Raw genomic sequence first — 17,114 nt, forward strand, 5'->3', positions numbered from 1 at the left:
CGAGTGAGAGAAACTCACAGTACCTTGCAGACGTTGTGAAGACACTCTGTCGTGACGGGCTGGAAGACCAACTCCTGGCAGCACACGCACATGAACTTCTCCTCCACCTTCCTCAGAAAGTTCTGGATGGATGTCAACATAAAAAAAAAAAAAAAAAAGTAAAAAACACTAAGACCAGGCACACGGCAGGAGACCCCAACCACAGCACCTTATAATCCAGTACGACTGAGTTGCTGTTAAAAGAAACTGGATTATTTAACTGCTGGTTTGAGTCAAAATCCTGAAACCGAACGGATCAGGTGTCACGATGGTTGCAAACTCCTGGTGAAAACATTCACCTTCTGCCCCATTCAATCAGTCTATCATCCAGCATTGTCCCTTCCCCCAGGAGGGCATATTACTATCAAGACAATATTATCAAGGAAGGATAAAAAGGAAGACAAACAAGCTGAGATAAAAAAAGTGTAGTGTAAAGCCCTTATACACTTCCCTGACGTTTTAAAACATCTGGATGTAACCTGGCATTTGCCCCGTCCATTTTTTTAAAATATATTTGCATAATTTGTTAATAACCATTTACATTGAAGATGTAAATAAGTAAATGTGTGTATATGATTGACATTCAGGCGCTCCTCTCCACTAAATGATAATAAATGAAGGCTTTCAGAGTCTCGCTTATCAATTATACTCAGCCCTTATTCAAGTTTAAATTATATTAATGAGTTGAAGGTGCTGTGGCCACCTACAGACAATTTACAATCCAGATACCAAAGGTAAGGCAGCCATAATGTATATTTTGGCCATATAGGATATTAACACCCTTAATCTCTGTGAACTCCCTTCTAAAGAGGATAAATGCCAAATGAATTCATTAATGTATGAATGAATGAATGAATGAATGAATGAATGAATGTCTTACTGGTCCCTCCATGATACAGTCAAGGGCCTCATCCCACAGTTTCTTGTTGAGGCCGTCCTCACTGATCAGCCACTGCTGCTGCGCCGACAGCTGGAAAGTCTCCCCTTTCTCGTCTATGATCCTCACCTTGGCCGGGGCCTCCTCCTCTTGTATCTCTGAGAGGGAAAGAAACGGCAAAATCCAACAACCAAAAACCACCTGCTCAAGCGATGCAAAACAACCTTTCCCACACGCCGTTTCTCCTCAGTCCTGTGTTTCCAAGCCCGTTCTGAGTTTGGCTCAGAAGCACTCATTTTTATTTGTGCTTCCTTTCTCAGCGGAGGACAGCAGGCGTTCACAGCACGCGGCCGACACTAACGAAGCCCTTCAGCGGACTATCGCTCAGAAGTGGATAGATTTGCACCTGTCTCTGGGGGTCTCTTCTGATTGCCGTTGCTTTGGGGGGCGGCCTCCGGCTCCTCCTCCTCCTCTTTTTCCTTCTTTTCTGCCTTCTCCTGCTTCCCAGAGCTCCTCTTGCCTCGGTCTTTCTTTGTCTTGTTGGCCATCGCTTCCAGGTAGCCCTCGGGGTACTGCGCATCGATACAAAACAGCAAGTAGAAAAGTCAATATTCGGTCTTGAGACTCCACAAGAAACGAAAGGCAGGGAACTAGGGAAGTCAGAGAAAACTTAAAAGAAAAGGGGAAAAAAAACCCATCAGAGACCATCTTTATACTGAAACAAAGAAAACACTACTGATTGCCCTGAAAAAACAGATGTTGGAGCGTTGTGTGGGTAATGTAGTTCTAATAGGAACACGATGCTGAACTGCCCAAATCTACTGCTTTGTGCGATGATATCTCAAAGACAATTAATAAGGAACTTCCGCTCAGCTGTGTCTGTCAATGAAGCAATTGAAAAAGGATCCCGTTTAAATGAACGCAATGGACCCTGCACACTGACTAGAGCGCCTCAGGGAAGCAGGGCAGCATGAAAAAAAGACGCTAGATTAGAAGAAGTGAAAAATTGAACCTTTTGCAAATTATACTCCTTTCATTTCTAATTAATCAGAGAATACCCCGTATTATACTTTTCGGGTGTAACCTTTTATATAGAATTTGAATGTGTGCAAAGAAAAATAATTGGAATGCTATTATAGGGAGAAAGACCTGTAGAATCTGAGAGAATAATTGACCCATGTCAATACACTGTAAGAATAAATAAATCAGAGGGTAGACTGGGATTTTTATCTTAGATGTAGTTGTGTGAGAATATGTTACAGACACAAGCTATAAAACATAACATCATACCAATTCATTATTTGCGCATCAATTAAGTTGTCGTTGTTGTTGTAGTAAATACATTTTCAGCAGCCCGGTATGTATTTTTAATACATTTAAATATGTACAGTGAAATGTAAATATATTAGAACAATAAAAGGCATGCCAACTTTCATGTATATACATATATTGTAAAGTAGGGACTTGTGTCACCTGCACAGACAAGCCCAGTTTCTTGATGCGTTCAGCTCCTTCCGGTGTCCACGGCGCCGGCTCTGAGTCATCGCGTCTCAGCAGGTACCGCCACACCAAGAAACCGCACTTCCCAATTTCCGGCCAGTATTTCACCACCTGAAGCACATTATCGGACACGGTGATCAGTAAAGGTGGCCAATAACCCCCAAAACTGGCTTTAAAAGTGGGGTCGACAAACATAAAACAACAATAAACAGGGTTGGCTTTGTTCACAAGTATTTTGTAAGGTGTGAAAAACAGCATGTGTTTCAGATATTGACACCTTCAATGTGTCCGTTTTAGGTGAAATCGTTTCCTCTAGTGATTTGTTTTGTTCTTTTGTTTTTTAATTAGTTTAACACAGATGAATCCCTACACAGGTGCTAAATTAAGTGTCAAACAAAACTCTCTAGCATATGTGGCTTTGTGACTAATCAGAACACCTGTCAAGAGAGAGACAACATCCACATACGCTATATTGAAAAGTAAAATTAAAGCACCCTTGCCATTAGAAATCTGATTTTCTAAATGTAATAAGCCTAATATTCTATTGTTTTTTTCTGCAAGGTTTGCATCTTAGCTTCCCTTAGGTCCCTCCAATCGATGATATTCATCTTCCTCTGGAGCTCGAGGGAGAGCTTGTGGTCGGGCTACCACACACCACCGCTCCAGTCAAAAGCCTCGCTCTCCATCTGCGGCTAGGGCTGAGCGGTTTCAAGTTCATCCTTTTCATTAAGAGTTTTAGGTCAGCGAGCGGAAACAAAATTAACGAACAAAACCCGTCAATCCTTTCAGGGGCATGCAGGCAGGGAGCTCTCTGTCTCCTTCTGTGGTTTTGACTTCCTTATGCTTCTTTAAGGAGCTGCGGGTGTGCTTTGCTCATCCGAAGGAAAGAGAAACAAACATGTGGCATGTGTTTGCCCTGCCTGTCAGAAACGTCTATGTGTAGCACGGGCCTCGGGCCTGCTTTGTTCACCTTGTAGATGCCATCGTAGCGGTTGCCCTCCTCGGGGGCATATTTGCTGATGCGCCGCCCCTTGGAGCTGCGCACCACTCTCACCGGCTTCCCCGCGCGCCAGTTCCTGGACTCGGCCCCATCCTTGTCATTCAGAGGGGCGTCACAGTTCAGCGCCAGTGCCCTGCAAAGCCAGCATGAGGTTGAAGGACACAAAAATGAGGCTGCACAGAAAGTACGGTCCTACAGCTTGCTGGCTTCACCCGTATCTTCTACCATTACTGCGATACATGGCACTATAAAAGGCATAAGTCCTTATAATTACAGTGACAGGAAGTCTTCTGGTTACCCTCAAAACTCAAGTTATAGATTTAATTCTTACTCTCTCTTCTGGGGCTTTCATCTAGAATAGCTGCCATGCATTTTTTTATTTTTTTTAACTAATTGTATCCATTCATTTATTTAATTGACGATTGACGACTGTGGTGTTTATTTTCACTTTGGGCAAACTTCCCACCTTGTACTAAACGAATTCCAGGGACAATCTGACCAGTTTGTGGTCTAACCTTGTGCAAGTTGCTTAGTGTTTCTCCAGGCTAAGGCCTAAAAAAATATTTTGTAATGTACTTAAACTAGTCATCTCTGTATCCACATTTACAGGGATATTTTTACACAAAAAAAGAAAGCTACATTTAATTAGTTAACAGGTTTAACATAAAAACAGGTCATATATGCATAAAGCAAGAATACAAGCAAAGCCTATTTACACACATTTTTGTTAAAAAGGTTTGTAGGAGGAAAGGCAGGTATGAAGTACAGAACTAAATGGAAGAAAATGCATTATAACATTTCAATTAAAAGGAAATGAGAAGAGAAAAAAAAAATAATAATAATAATAATGGGTGAAAAAAGTGATAAACTGAGAGAAAATGACTGCATTACTTATTAATGGTGCCTAGGTGTTTGCAATACCATTTTTTATATGTAATTTCTCCCGCTGGCTTGCCCTTTAAGCTACAATTTATAAATTACTACATGGGAACTAAACAAGATGACAGTACCTGTTCATGTGAGTCAAGGTCTGATCGAACGAATGCTCTCCGATGCGCTTGTTTCCCGACAGGTCTCGGCCTCCACTGCCAGTGTAGGTGAACTCGTCACCGCGGTCCTTCGGGAGGAAATCGCAGCACAGTTAAGTCACCGAGGACAAACAAAACAAACCCTACAGGCGAATCCATTAGGGGGGAAACCCGGGCAGGTCTAGCACCCTGTGTTTCTTTAAAGCTTAACATCTGCATCCATTCCACCACCGTTTACATTAAGAGTCCAGATGTTTTAAGCTCAACATTAGTTATTAATAGTCCTGGACCTTGACCTTTTGTGAAGAAGATCCTAGACTGATTGCACCCAAACAAAACAAAGTGGTCTGTCTTTCCAATTTACTATATTACACCTCATTTTACTAGTTTCAACCAGTCATCACTCCTAACGCAATTTCATACACTTCTCAGAGATTTTCCATCCTGATCCTATCCTTCAGCAGGAGGGTTTTAAGAGCAGGGCCCTGCGTTTTATACAACCTGCTTTCTGAGGCTGCACCTCCCATGGGAAGGTGGACATGTAGTCTGCTTAATTAAACCACTTATTCATTAATAATTTCCAGATTCCTTTAATCATCTCAATTAGTCATTCTATTAATGCACATTGGCGCGTTGATTAAGCGGCAGCAGCTACAGAAATGTATTAAGTCGTGCATCCCTTTATTACCAATATGTCTCATTCAATATTATTTCTTAGAATGTGTAAATAAATCATTTGAAGGTTTCAGTTTACTAAGAGGAACGCATAATTTGTCAGCAAAAGAGTAAAACAGACTGCACTGATTCCCAGAACAATTTACATAAAATACTGAAATAATAACAGCAATGCTGTAACATATAAATTACAAAGATAACATCATAATAATGCAAGGTTGTTCTCAAGCAGCACATTAAGTGTCACTTACAGTTTCATGAAAAAATACGTCTTGTGCAATACATTGTGCTATTCAATTTAAGCATCGTCAGTTAACCCTGCCTTCTGTCAGAGATTGACGTTGTTCTGTAAAAACTGGGCTGTAAGAAGAAATGCTTCTTTTACCATCTACAGAAATGGTAACAACTGACAAATATCGTTTAGCCTCTTGTGTTAAATTGGAAAATAACTCTTCAGCTTTAATGCAAAAGTCATTCTTCTGCCGTCTTCTTTTGCATATGGTCGGTATTTGTCCATTTCTGATTTACAGTCAGCATCAAATCCTGGAATTGAATACAACGGGAAGGCTTCCAGAACTACACACTTGTTGTGGGATGAATATCCTTACTGTCATAGGATAGTTATGAATAAACGTGGTTTCCTTCTGCACTGATCCAGGTTGTAGAAATTAGTGCTGCAGAAAAGTCAAGGAAGGTTTTTAGACAGTTTGTTTATTGGGGCGTCTGTGTTGTGTACCATTGCTCGGTATTTATTAATTTGTTTATTATATGTTGACTACTCTCACTTCATGGCTTTCAAACCACTCAATAAGATCCAGCAGTCCCTTACAATGTGTCACAATCAGGCAGTGGAGATTTTAATCTAGGCACATCTTTAAGCAATTTCTGGAGGTCCTTTAACACCACAGTGTTTGGCGAAATGTGCATTTGCTTTTCCACAAACCTGCATAAAGAGACACATTTGGAATGATATGCAGCAGCAGAATATCAAGTGCCCAGGCGGTCAGGTGTCAGGTGGTGTTTAAAACATTCTTTTCTGCTTGGGCAATGTATACGTTTTCTTTCTTTTTTTAAACCTGCTTTGGGAAAATTCAGAAAGGGCACGATGTACGTGTCTGAAGAGATGTCTTCATTTGTAACTCTGAGACGCTGTGCAATGGGGGAGGGCAGCCTGAGCTGGCTACTGTGGCACGAACGCATCCATTCACAGAGCGGGTATAGTCATGAGTAAAGCCCCAGGAATAGCAGAGGAACTCCCAGCACCTCCCAGCCACTAGGAAGTCTGCCTGGCCATTCGCAATGCAAGACACCCACCACTTCATCCTCGAATCCGCCAGCCAGGACCAGGGAGTAGGAGCCATCGTTGCTGCGGCCGTGGATGCCACCCACGTGAGGCCTGTGGACTCCGGCCTCACTCACCTAGACGGTACAGAGACACAGCAGCTCAGATGACAGACACCTCACTGTGTGAAAGCCTTCAATTTCCACATGCACATGAGTTCCCCCCCCCTCCAGCGGAAAGTCATTTTTACCGTTTACATTTTTGTATACCTTTTAAATCTCCTGATTTTGTTATTCTGTACTAAACTATGCAATTTATTTTTTCTGTGGTGTGGTTAATTAGTTAATGAGTGCTCAGACACAACAAACGCACCACAGATGTAATTCCTGTATAAACTGAAATTGCTGGAAATTCCTTCCAACACTACCGAAGACAAAAAGCTGCTATTGTCTCAGCCCACTGGATAAAATGTATCACAATGATTAATACCGTTTAATAATAATGCATTCTTTGCCAGAGATGCTATATCATGATTTACTGTATTATAGATACAAACAGATACATAATGCATGCCTTGAAAACATAAAAGAGGAAACTTCTAAAACAACATGACATTCAAATGTATTACAACTTGAATGATAGGACTGGTCATGCAAGAAAATAATAACAATTTTTCCGCTCACTCACCTGTACTCGAAATTTCCAAGTTGTCCCCACAGGAATTCCAGGTATCGGCCCATAGTGGTTGGAGGGGACTATTGTGCATTCTTTAGTGCGACCAACACAGGCCATCCCCTGAAACAGACAACAGCACAACACAACCACTGAATTTTGTTTGCAAAGAGAGTTTAGGCCACCTGCTTCATCCCTTCTATAAACTATCCACTGCCACTATTAAAGTCTTTATTAATATGAATTATTTCATAAAGAGGAAAGTGCAGAGATGCTTGAACCAATTGTAGGGTGAATTGGTTTTGAAAATGTCAATACTTCACCTGAAAACACAACTGTGACTGAATTTAGTTCTTGTTTAGCTGTAAGGACCTGGGCTTCTCTCAACCGGTTTATCTTGCCTTTTTCTGGGAATAGCACCACCTTTTGACAAGGTCTTATCTTTGAAAGCTTTGTATGAATACTCAAGGCATGACTGCGTTAGTTAATCAACCAAAAGATCAAAAACAGATTATGTTGTAATAGAGAAAGAAAGAAAAATCCTATAAAAAACAGACAAAATCAACAAATCGACTGTAGAGAACATCCACCTTCTCGATTTAGACTTATTGGGAACGTGGAGTTATCTGCTCAAGTACACCTTCAATGCATCATTGGCCAGAAGACGGGCTTCCCACCAGGACACATATCATACTAACCCACTTCTGCAGATTTCATATAATATGGTTGCCTTCTACAATACATACTACATAACAAAACCTGTGGGACCAGGAGGAACACAAAAGTGTAATTTGCCAGGGTAAGACTGAGTTCAGACATATCATTTTTCCAAATTGGTTGTCTTCGGAAAGTCTGATCTTCCTCATCTTAACACAATGGTGTAAACACTCTGCTATACAAAAGGAAAGATGTATGGAGTAATTATCAGGCTTCTAACCGTGAGAATAGCCTTCATGGAGGGAGTTTGGAAAACATAAATCACATGAAGAGCAGGCCTACACTACTCATTGTTAGCATATTCCTCATGTGTTGTTTTGGGTATCCATTTTTTCTTTTTGCAGGTCACCATAAAATACTGGAATGGCTTATACTCTGTACTGGTGCATTCTGCCATTTGAGCTGGTATTGGTTGCCTGCTGTTTATAAACTTCTTGAATCTTGTCAATACAAGTGTGTGGTCTCATCCATCTCAAATGTCTACCACGCGTTTGTTTTTTCCATTGTTTACACACTCGTGATGATCAACGTCTCGGAATAATTTTGAACAGAGAAGTCACCGTGGAAGTATGCCTACTGTCGTATGCCAGTATCAATGCTGTAACATCTGCCGTTCTCCATTTAAGGTACACTTTTCCACAGCTGTCCCTTCTCCCACGGGTTTAAGTACTTTGGGGAGATGTTCAAAGAAGATGGTATAGGGGGTTGGAACCTAGTCATGGAGATCTCCAATCCAGCGTTATGGGTAATTTTAAACTTCCACTTTCTCAAAACTGGGAACATGTTTATATATTGTTTGGTAAGGCTGATCGGCATTGTGATCTATGACAGCTTATGGGTGTGCAGGTGTCTCCGGGAGCCGCACGCTCACCTTGCCCCAGTCTCGCTGGCTCTCGGTGTGCGCAGAGGGCATCTTGGCCTTCTTCTTGCTGGCCTTCAGTTTCTCGCCAGCCTTCACCACTTCGCTGGTGTCGTTCTTGCATGTAGGACAGTACCTTTGAGAGAGAAAGCAAAGGTTTTTGAACCAACATGGCCGTAATAATACCTTCAACCCTATTTAGTCTTTTTACAGTTATGAAATTGCCTGGAAAGAAACTTTCTTCATAATTCGTATTGTCGCTGGTACACTGCAGTGCACATCAATAAAAGCTTACTGGATCATTCATGAGGACACACTACGCTCTCCGAATAATAATAGTAGTAACTTTAGAGGATTTAATAACATGTCTCTTAAACATTTGCAGCATTACACAGTTCAAACTATCTCTTGGTTTCTAACGGCTTAGTCCATTCATTCATTTAGCCAATTTGTGAGGGATCCAAATTAACTGGCAGCCACATTCTGCTCCCAGATTTGTAGCTTGCTAAAACTCAATTTTAATTGGTATATTCATTTTATTGTCAGTGATACATTCGCCTAGGCATTTATGATTAAGAATAAGCATCCAAAATGTAACTAAAAAGGACCATTAAAACTCTATTGCTACAGAGAAGAAACTCATTATGGTAATGTATTTTCCTTCAGAGAAATAAAAAAAGGAGAAAAAAAGGGAAGAAAAGCAGTATTGCATTTGCTCTGGGCTGCCAACCCAGCCTGCATCCGAGACTCCAGATCGAAGCGTCTCGGGTGAACGCATGCACGACATTTACCAGTCCTCGTCCTCCGGGATCTTGGAGAGAGGAGGGTTCAGGCAGTAGATGTGGAAGGCCATGTTGCACTCGTCACACAGAAGTTGCATGTGAGCGTCCTGTTTGCCTCCGCACACGCAACACGAGCAGAAGCGACACTCGGCCTCTGGGTCAGCTTTGCAGTGCTTGCATTCAGGGCCACTTTTCCCTGGATCACAACAGAAACATGGGATTTACACACTGGCAACGGTCAGAAGAAAGAGGGGGACAAATCCCATTGTTTTTACCTTTCTGGGTCAAAAGCATGACAAAGTAAAGTATACAGGTATTTGATTTTCCACCTTCAACACCTGCAAAATACAGAAGATCTTTTCCATTCCAGCCCATCACTGCCCCACTTAGCACAAAGACAACGACATCCGCAGTTTTACTAACCTGAGTAGTAGTTGACATTGAGGGGCACATTTCTGACAACAAAAATGTTGGATTATCCGTTCAACTAAGAGCGTAAAAGCTTGCAATAAAGATGACTGTTCTTCATGCTGGAAAGTATGAAATGTGACATAGATTACCTTGAACAAAATCAGCAAAGCAAAGAAACCATTTGCATTTTCACAGAGGGTTAGGAAAAGTGTTGCTTCTGCTCCAGAAAGAAAAATAGAATAGGATGTCAGTGTTTGTGTGATTTCTCTGCTGCTGCCACTGTTTATGTGACATCTGCAAGTTTAACAAGTTTGCCAGCTACAGCAACCTCTAGTTCAGCTTTGACGTACTCTTTGCCAAATAAGATTCTGGCTGGAACAAACCCAGGTATGTATACATTTATACCTCACAGTAAGAGAGCATCCTTGAAAACAAAGACCATGTCATCAAAAGTAGTGAATATTTTAAGAACCTGCAGTCATGAACCTTATTCCTATGCAGTATCCTTGTACTGGCAGTGGAGAGATGAAGACAACATGCACACATCCTGTGATTAAGAGAACATCTCATACATAACCAGCGAGACATATTCAAATTGTATTACTTCAATGAAAAATAAAAGCCAGATCCTGGCAGTAGGCTCAGTGTTGGCACATTGTCCCATCTGAGAAGATGTGTGCTGTCAAACCATCTGCTTCTTTTCACACTATGGATGCACAGTGCAAACAACAGGGCTGGAGTTATTGCAGGAAGGGCCGATGCACTTCTCACTGATAGCATCACAGAGTCACGGGCACCCAGCAAGCAACAGGGGTCAGTGATGTGCAGTAATATGAGGAAGCCCCGTCCAACTCTGAAACCACACAGCCCTGGCAGCACCCAGCCAATTTGTGAGTATCCCTGTGGGGAATTCCACTGCAGTCGGCTATAGCCCTGACTCAAACCAGCCATGTCTGGACTGTAAGACTCCGCCTGCGCCACCGAGCAGAGGTTTCTATTCATTGAGCAAGTCAAGAGCTTCTGGGGTTCTTGTTATGATGCAGTTGATTTAAAGATCAGTTCATCTGGCCCAAGTACTGTACATCAACTATTTCAGCATGTGGGGTGTAGCTGGAATTGCAATTCCTTGTGTAGTAACAGAGGAAAAACTGGGGACAATAAGTGAATGGAGTAGCTGTAATTTAAATAAGACCAACAACCAGCCTGCTATGGATTTCTGCCGACGTATGTGAAATCTAAAAACTACTCCTGGGAGAGCATCCAAAATAGTCTAAGACAGCGGCCAACGACAGAAACGCCTCCATTATTATTACAAAGTGAAAATGATGAGTGTCCTGCACAGAACATTGAGTCTCGGACTGTGGGAAATACTGCACATGTCTCCAGGCATGCCACTTCCTCTTTGCTACACATCTATCCCAACTATCAGTAGGTAAAATGGGTGCTTCCCAATGGACAGGCTCTACTTTGCATCAAGCTCAAGGAACAACAACTTCTTGGAGCCATAGTCTCACTAGAGGCTTACGTTTAAACTGCCCATCTGCAGATGACAATGGAGGCGCTCCTGGCTTCTCAATCTTGTAAATTTCCTCCAGAAAGAGGAGCTTGCAGTCGTTAATGACATCATCGGGGCCACTGAAAAAACAAAAACAGACAATCACCACATTTGTCAGTTCCACACTTGGGGCAACGCACGACCCGTTGTTCCCTTACTGCATCGTACCAAATGTATTCTGTACTGAGCTTTTGCCAGTAACTTGTTGCCTGCCTTGCCAATGAACTATTTCAGTCGAATAAAATCTATGAAAAACGCAAACGTGGTGGAAATCCAAGGCCCCGGCACTCTTTCTAGAAAGTTCCGTGCTGCTGTATTTGCAATAAGTACGAAATTAAATGGGAAGACAGTGCAGGTAATACAATTTGATTCTTCACACTTACGGTTGTAAATGGAATGAAATATTATCCTTCCATTACTGAATGCTGAAGGTTTTTATATTAAAAAATAAAAAGGGTATAAATACAATTTTTTGTCGCCATTCCATCACTGTCCAGCGCTAGATGTTTGTGCTTCATCTCCATTTTCAGATGGCAATTGAGATTGAATAAAACAAAAACAAGCAGTGTTTCAATTTCAATTCAATTCCTAACTGCTCAAACAGCATTTCTTGAATGAACAGTTTAGACACCAGCATAGTCTGACCTTTACAAAAAACAAAGAAGGCAGGTAGTTTAGTTTGGGGTGGTGGGGGGTGTGCAAAACTACAGAACGTACTCATGCCGAGATTTTAATTAGATGTTTTTGTAGTCCATATCAAGTCAAGAAGGACTTTAACAATCTGCCAGTTAATCATATAGATTGTTTCATTAAATGGAAATAACTTCAGACAATCTCAGAGCAAAAACGTAGCTGTAACATTGTAATAGAATGCCTTTAGAACACAATATATATGAGACACATTCTTGAATAGCAGTGTTAAAATTACTACTTCTGTCTGTTTTTCCTTGTCCTTCTCAATGGTAACCAGTGATTTTGTTTCTTGTGCTCTTTTGCCTATGATGACATGAAAACATAGGCTTAAGTACAACGAAGGCATATTGAAATAATTTACTATTATTTACAACAAAGCACTACGATCAATGTAAGAGAATAAAAAAAGTGAACTGTGATTGTTATTGCCAGCATGGCAAGGCTCCTTCTTCTGTATTTCAATCGTAATCACATTTTCCACAGCCGTTATGACAGAGAAAGGCTCAGGACTTTAATGACTGTGTTCCACTAGGTTTGTCGAAAGTGGAAAAGGTGCAAGAGAGTTTGATGTCAGTTCGCTCTTCGAAAATGATCCGGCTACCAGCTCTCGTCTGAAACTTAAGTGACAAATAAGTCTTGAATTATTCACGTAGATCATTCCCACTGGCACCGTGAGCAAAGGCAAGGCTGATTAAAAGAGATTAAAAGAAGAACACATACTGAAACACATTCTACATAATTTAGCACATTCAAAGAAAATAAGTCTGACAGTAATAAAACGTATTCAAACCGAACAAAGGAGACATGGTTAGATATGTGGGGGGAAAGGAGCATTTCACTCCCGTCGCTAAGACCTACACTGCTTCTTTGTCACCTCTCATTACCATTTTTATTGTTCGGTGTTCTAGTTAATCTAAAGCTTAAGCACGCCTAAGTCAAAATGTTTCATGCCATCCTCTTGTTACAACACAAATTCAAAACGATTCCCTTGTGAAGGTCAAGAGGGGCGAGACCTGTGCAGCGCAAAATGCGATTTCATCCTGAGCACTGGCTCAGACATTTTGTAGTGTAACAATCTATTCAAATCGAGTAACTACTCTTCTGGACAGTCTACCAAGCTGAGGGCTCGTGTTCGGTGGCCGTACTGGACTCGGATCCAATTCAGTCAGATCAGAATATGCGTTTCCCTTCTGGGCTAATACCTCTGGACAGGCAGAGACAAGAGACAAAACGTGCAACATAGTCTCGGATGTGCTGAAGTGGCAGGCAGCTGGAAAAGGATAGTCTATAGGTGAGAATATAGAAGCTAGGACTGCGATGCTTGGCCGTCCTCGGTTCAACCTGGGCTGTAGGGTGTTTCTGCTACCAGTCACAGCAGCTAATGTGTGTGCCCTCTGTCAATCCCATTATTGGTCAGTTTCGCAACTGGGGCCAATATCTCTGACACCTTAATCCTGTGAAACTGAATCCTGTATTGTTGAGGTGTTTTTTTTCTCCCTATGGTTGCCGTCACTACGAAGTGAGTGCAGCGTTGAAGTCCTGGAGTCAGAACTAGAATCAGTATGATATGGTTACCCTTCTGCAGACATTTATCTCAGACTTCCACTTAGCAGTTTCTGTTGGCTATAAAAAAAAAAACAGGTCTGTCAAATTGCTCTCCAGAATCGCATGTATTCTAATCACACCTGCAGTCGGGCAATGTTGTTGATTCTGTCTAGAACGGTACCTTATTAATTCAATCTGGCTCAAAAATGTGAAAAATGCCTATGGTGACTTGCCTACCCACGACGCACTGCCAATGACACTGATTGAGACAGATTAGATGGCTCACGTAGATAAACTAAGGTTTACAACAAACGCGGCATCCATCCTTACTGCGCTTCGTACAGATATTTCCTTTCAGGAGGCTTGCATTACATTCTTGCTTCATATTGCTTTTCACTTGAGCCCAGATTGAATGGAAGAAAAATCACAAAATGAAGAACATAGTCTGTAAAGTGGAGGACCACCGTGGAAAGAGTGGAAAATTATTTTAAGGATCCAAAAAAAAACAAACGAATTCATCGTTACAGGAGTCTGGTGTATAAGCTGACACAGCATAGCAAATCTGTAATGGTAGACCAATACAACAAATGAAATGCACATAATACCACCCATTACAATTTCAGTAACATTCATGCTTTCTTTGTTTAGTTTATGCAAGAACTGCTTTGTTGCATATACCTGCTCAAGCACGATCTTGCTTTTTCTCAAATATCAGAAGTGGAAATACTGTTTCCAAACATGTTAACTGGAAGAGATTTATGGATACGGCATGAACATTCAATCCACCACTTTTTACTCAGTTGAAAGGGGAAAGTGTCGTCTTAAACTCTAACCTGGTCGCTTTTATACATATCAAGCGAGAACAAGAACAATTTAGAGGACACCACAAACAGTAGAAATAGACTACACGTTTTCACTCAGAGTGGTAGGTTGAAATAAACAAAACAGATGGTACACTGCAGAGAAATAATGAGGGAATTTAAACCGTATTACACAAAGCTGCATGACGTTTCACTAATCTTGGGAACCCAAATTGAAAGGCGTTGCTGATCAGCCTGTTTTCAAAATTTGTTCTCTTTGTAATTTTGGAAGAATACCATGGGAAAACTAACAGTTTGTGTGCATATATTCAATGACTTATGGTCTAAAGAATACCTAGCAGTATGAAGATAAGTGTAATTTGTCAATTTCAAAAGGTTTTGTATTTTTTAACCTTCAGATTATTCGCTTTTACTGTCTTTTTAGGGTCAAAACCCTTATATAGTTCAATAATCATGCATAAAATGACTGGATTTGCCCCAGTGCTGCCCTGGTATTAACTAATGACTGTGGGATTGCCTGCTAGTGTGTTGCAAGCCAAATACAATGATTAGTTCCACATTTCAATGTTTTACATCCGAATCATGTTGCTGTTCTAGCTTAGTATTTCTTGTTTGACAATGAAAATGCAAAGGAAAGAGAAAGGGCTCTTCATGAACAAGACCTGCAGTGTGAGTACAATGTTGGCGTTTTGTCAAATGTATGGGGGCTTTTTGGTAAGTAGATACATCGTAAGACTGTTATAGTAATGGTAATTAACATGTTCTGCCTTTCCTCATTAGCATATCCCTCACCAACTTTGGGAAATCAGCCCCAAAAAGTCACTTCTTACCCTAAAAGGATTTTCACTCGGATTTCCTTGTTAGTCCTCGACACCTCTTTCAAAGCGGTGATTTCAGCGTCAAACCAGAAGCCCCTCTCCTCTGGAATCTCAATGTTGTAGTTCACCATGACCACCATGCCCTCTCGGAGCTGGTCCCACTTCAGCAGGGTCCGAGCACGAGGCCGAACATCGCCTGCGCACATTTCCACCACCCCGTTTTCAGGATAGCTGCAAAGAGATGGAAAGGAAGAAAAGGAAAAAAAAAAAAAAAAATACATCGATACAGCGCGTCTTCTGAGTCTATATTGAAGATCCAATTCCAATCTAAATGTTTGTATTTTTTTTTTTTTACCTCATCAGCTGTATGAAAGCTGTAATTTGCTGAAATCCTTATATAAAGTTTGAGTAAAAGGCATTGGCTGAGCTGTCAACTCTTTGCCACATTTAAGAAAGCTGATGAAAGGTTACCAAGGCAAAGCTTGGCACATCTTGCTCATTGGGTTTAGGATCGAATAAATCCCAGAATTTAACTCAGAATTTAACCCAGAAAGTCTGCTTCAACTACATGAATGGATAGCTTACTACTAGTCCCCACAACTGACTGAATAAAGGCATTTCATTTCAGACCCAAATTAAGTTATTTTTAATATCCACTTATGATCTCTGGTGCTTGTTTGATTGTTACGTTGTAACTTGCCAATTGAATACCTGAATACCTATTAAATAAGAATGACCTTAAATCAAATCACCTTGCCATATTACTTTCCTGACAAGACAGGTTCAGTTTGTTTAACCTGCCTATGTGTCATTCATTAGAGTTGGGGAACTACTCTAGTCACTCTGTCTTCAACACCCAGGACGGCTGGGACCGTGGACTGGATTGCTGCACTGGAAAGAGTTCAGCAACACAGCAACAGCAACACCAGTAATTTTGAACACAAGTGGAAAATGGCATGGTTTCGAAAACTATAGCATTGCTCATCAGCAAATGTTGCTTCAACTGCTGAAGATATGTTCCTGTACATTTTCTAATCCTTACTGGTTACAGGAAAAAGTATTTTCCCATTAAAATATGGTCAAGGTTGCCGTTGTTCATCTTTCACAGTATAAATGTGTGTTTGGCATCAATGAAAGTTGGGAGGAGGGTGTTCTGGGTTCTTCATTTGTTTTTAAATCCCACTACTTTTGAGGTCATTAATGTAAGGCTTAATTCACTACATCAGGAACCCGAATTCCTCTGGAACTGTCAAGATGCATAATTCACACCTTAATATAATGGTGCTAGAGTGCAGAAATAGTGGCAGGGCATCCCTGTCCCGTAGTCTTGGGGAAATCCCTGCAGTGTCAAAAGTTGCTCTTGACGCAGTGTGTGGGGAAACAGGGCCAGTGGCAAGGCCTTGTCACTTGGGATCAGTCAACAAACTGGTGTCTGTCGGAAGAGCATTGCTCTCTCAATCAATTCACGGTCTGCAGAAGACACTTATATATACATATGCACACATACACATTCTATATATTTTATTCAAATGGGCAGAAATGGAAATATACCCCCGTGGTATTGCAGTTTGATCTATTTCAGGTTTTTGGAGGCATCTGTGCAATCAGTTCTTAAGTCTTTTTCTGTCTATGAAAATAAAGTAACAAATATTGAATACCCAGTAGCACTGTATGGAAGAATTTGGTAGAAAATTGAAATGTAAAGGGTATCTCATTGCGATCCCTACACTTAAATCAACGGACAGTCAAGGATAGAGGTTAATCATTTATGGTCTTAATGGCCATGTACTCTTGTCTTACTGACACACAGTGGGCAGAGGCCATTAAAAGGCATTAATCA

The 17,114-nt window shown here is 41.1% G+C and overlaps 1 protein-coding gene across 1 annotated transcript in view; it reads right to left on the minus strand.

The window, feature by feature from the left end:
* Positions 1 to 17,114, minus strand: part of uhrf2 (ubiquitin like with PHD and ring finger domains 2) — a 63,797-nt gene that overhangs the window by 1,240 nt on the left and 45,443 nt on the right. Inside the window, exons 4-15 of the mRNA XM_066710568.1 lie at positions 15,287 to 15,505; positions 11,368 to 11,477; positions 9,441 to 9,627; positions 8,662 to 8,785; positions 7,089 to 7,196; positions 6,434 to 6,538; positions 4,427 to 4,533; positions 3,387 to 3,549; positions 2,390 to 2,527; positions 1,323 to 1,488; positions 920 to 1,074; positions 24 to 122 (exon numbers count right to left, since the gene is read on the minus strand). Coding sequence (XP_066566665.1) covers positions 24 to 122; positions 920 to 1,074; positions 1,323 to 1,488; positions 2,390 to 2,527; positions 3,387 to 3,549; positions 4,427 to 4,533; positions 6,434 to 6,538; positions 7,089 to 7,196; positions 8,662 to 8,785; positions 9,441 to 9,627; positions 11,368 to 11,477; positions 15,287 to 15,505 — 1,681 coding nt within the window. The remainder of the gene's footprint in view (positions 1 to 23; positions 123 to 919; positions 1,075 to 1,322; positions 1,489 to 2,389; positions 2,528 to 3,386; positions 3,550 to 4,426; positions 4,534 to 6,433; positions 6,539 to 7,088; positions 7,197 to 8,661; positions 8,786 to 9,440; positions 9,628 to 11,367; positions 11,478 to 15,286; positions 15,506 to 17,114) is intronic.

This window comes from Amia ocellicauda, chromosome 8, assembly GCF_036373705.1.
Source record: "Amia ocellicauda isolate fAmiCal2 chromosome 8, fAmiCal2.hap1, whole genome shotgun sequence".
In the NCBI taxonomy this organism is placed as follows: Eukaryota; Metazoa; Chordata; class Actinopteri; order Amiiformes; family Amiidae; genus Amia; species Amia ocellicauda.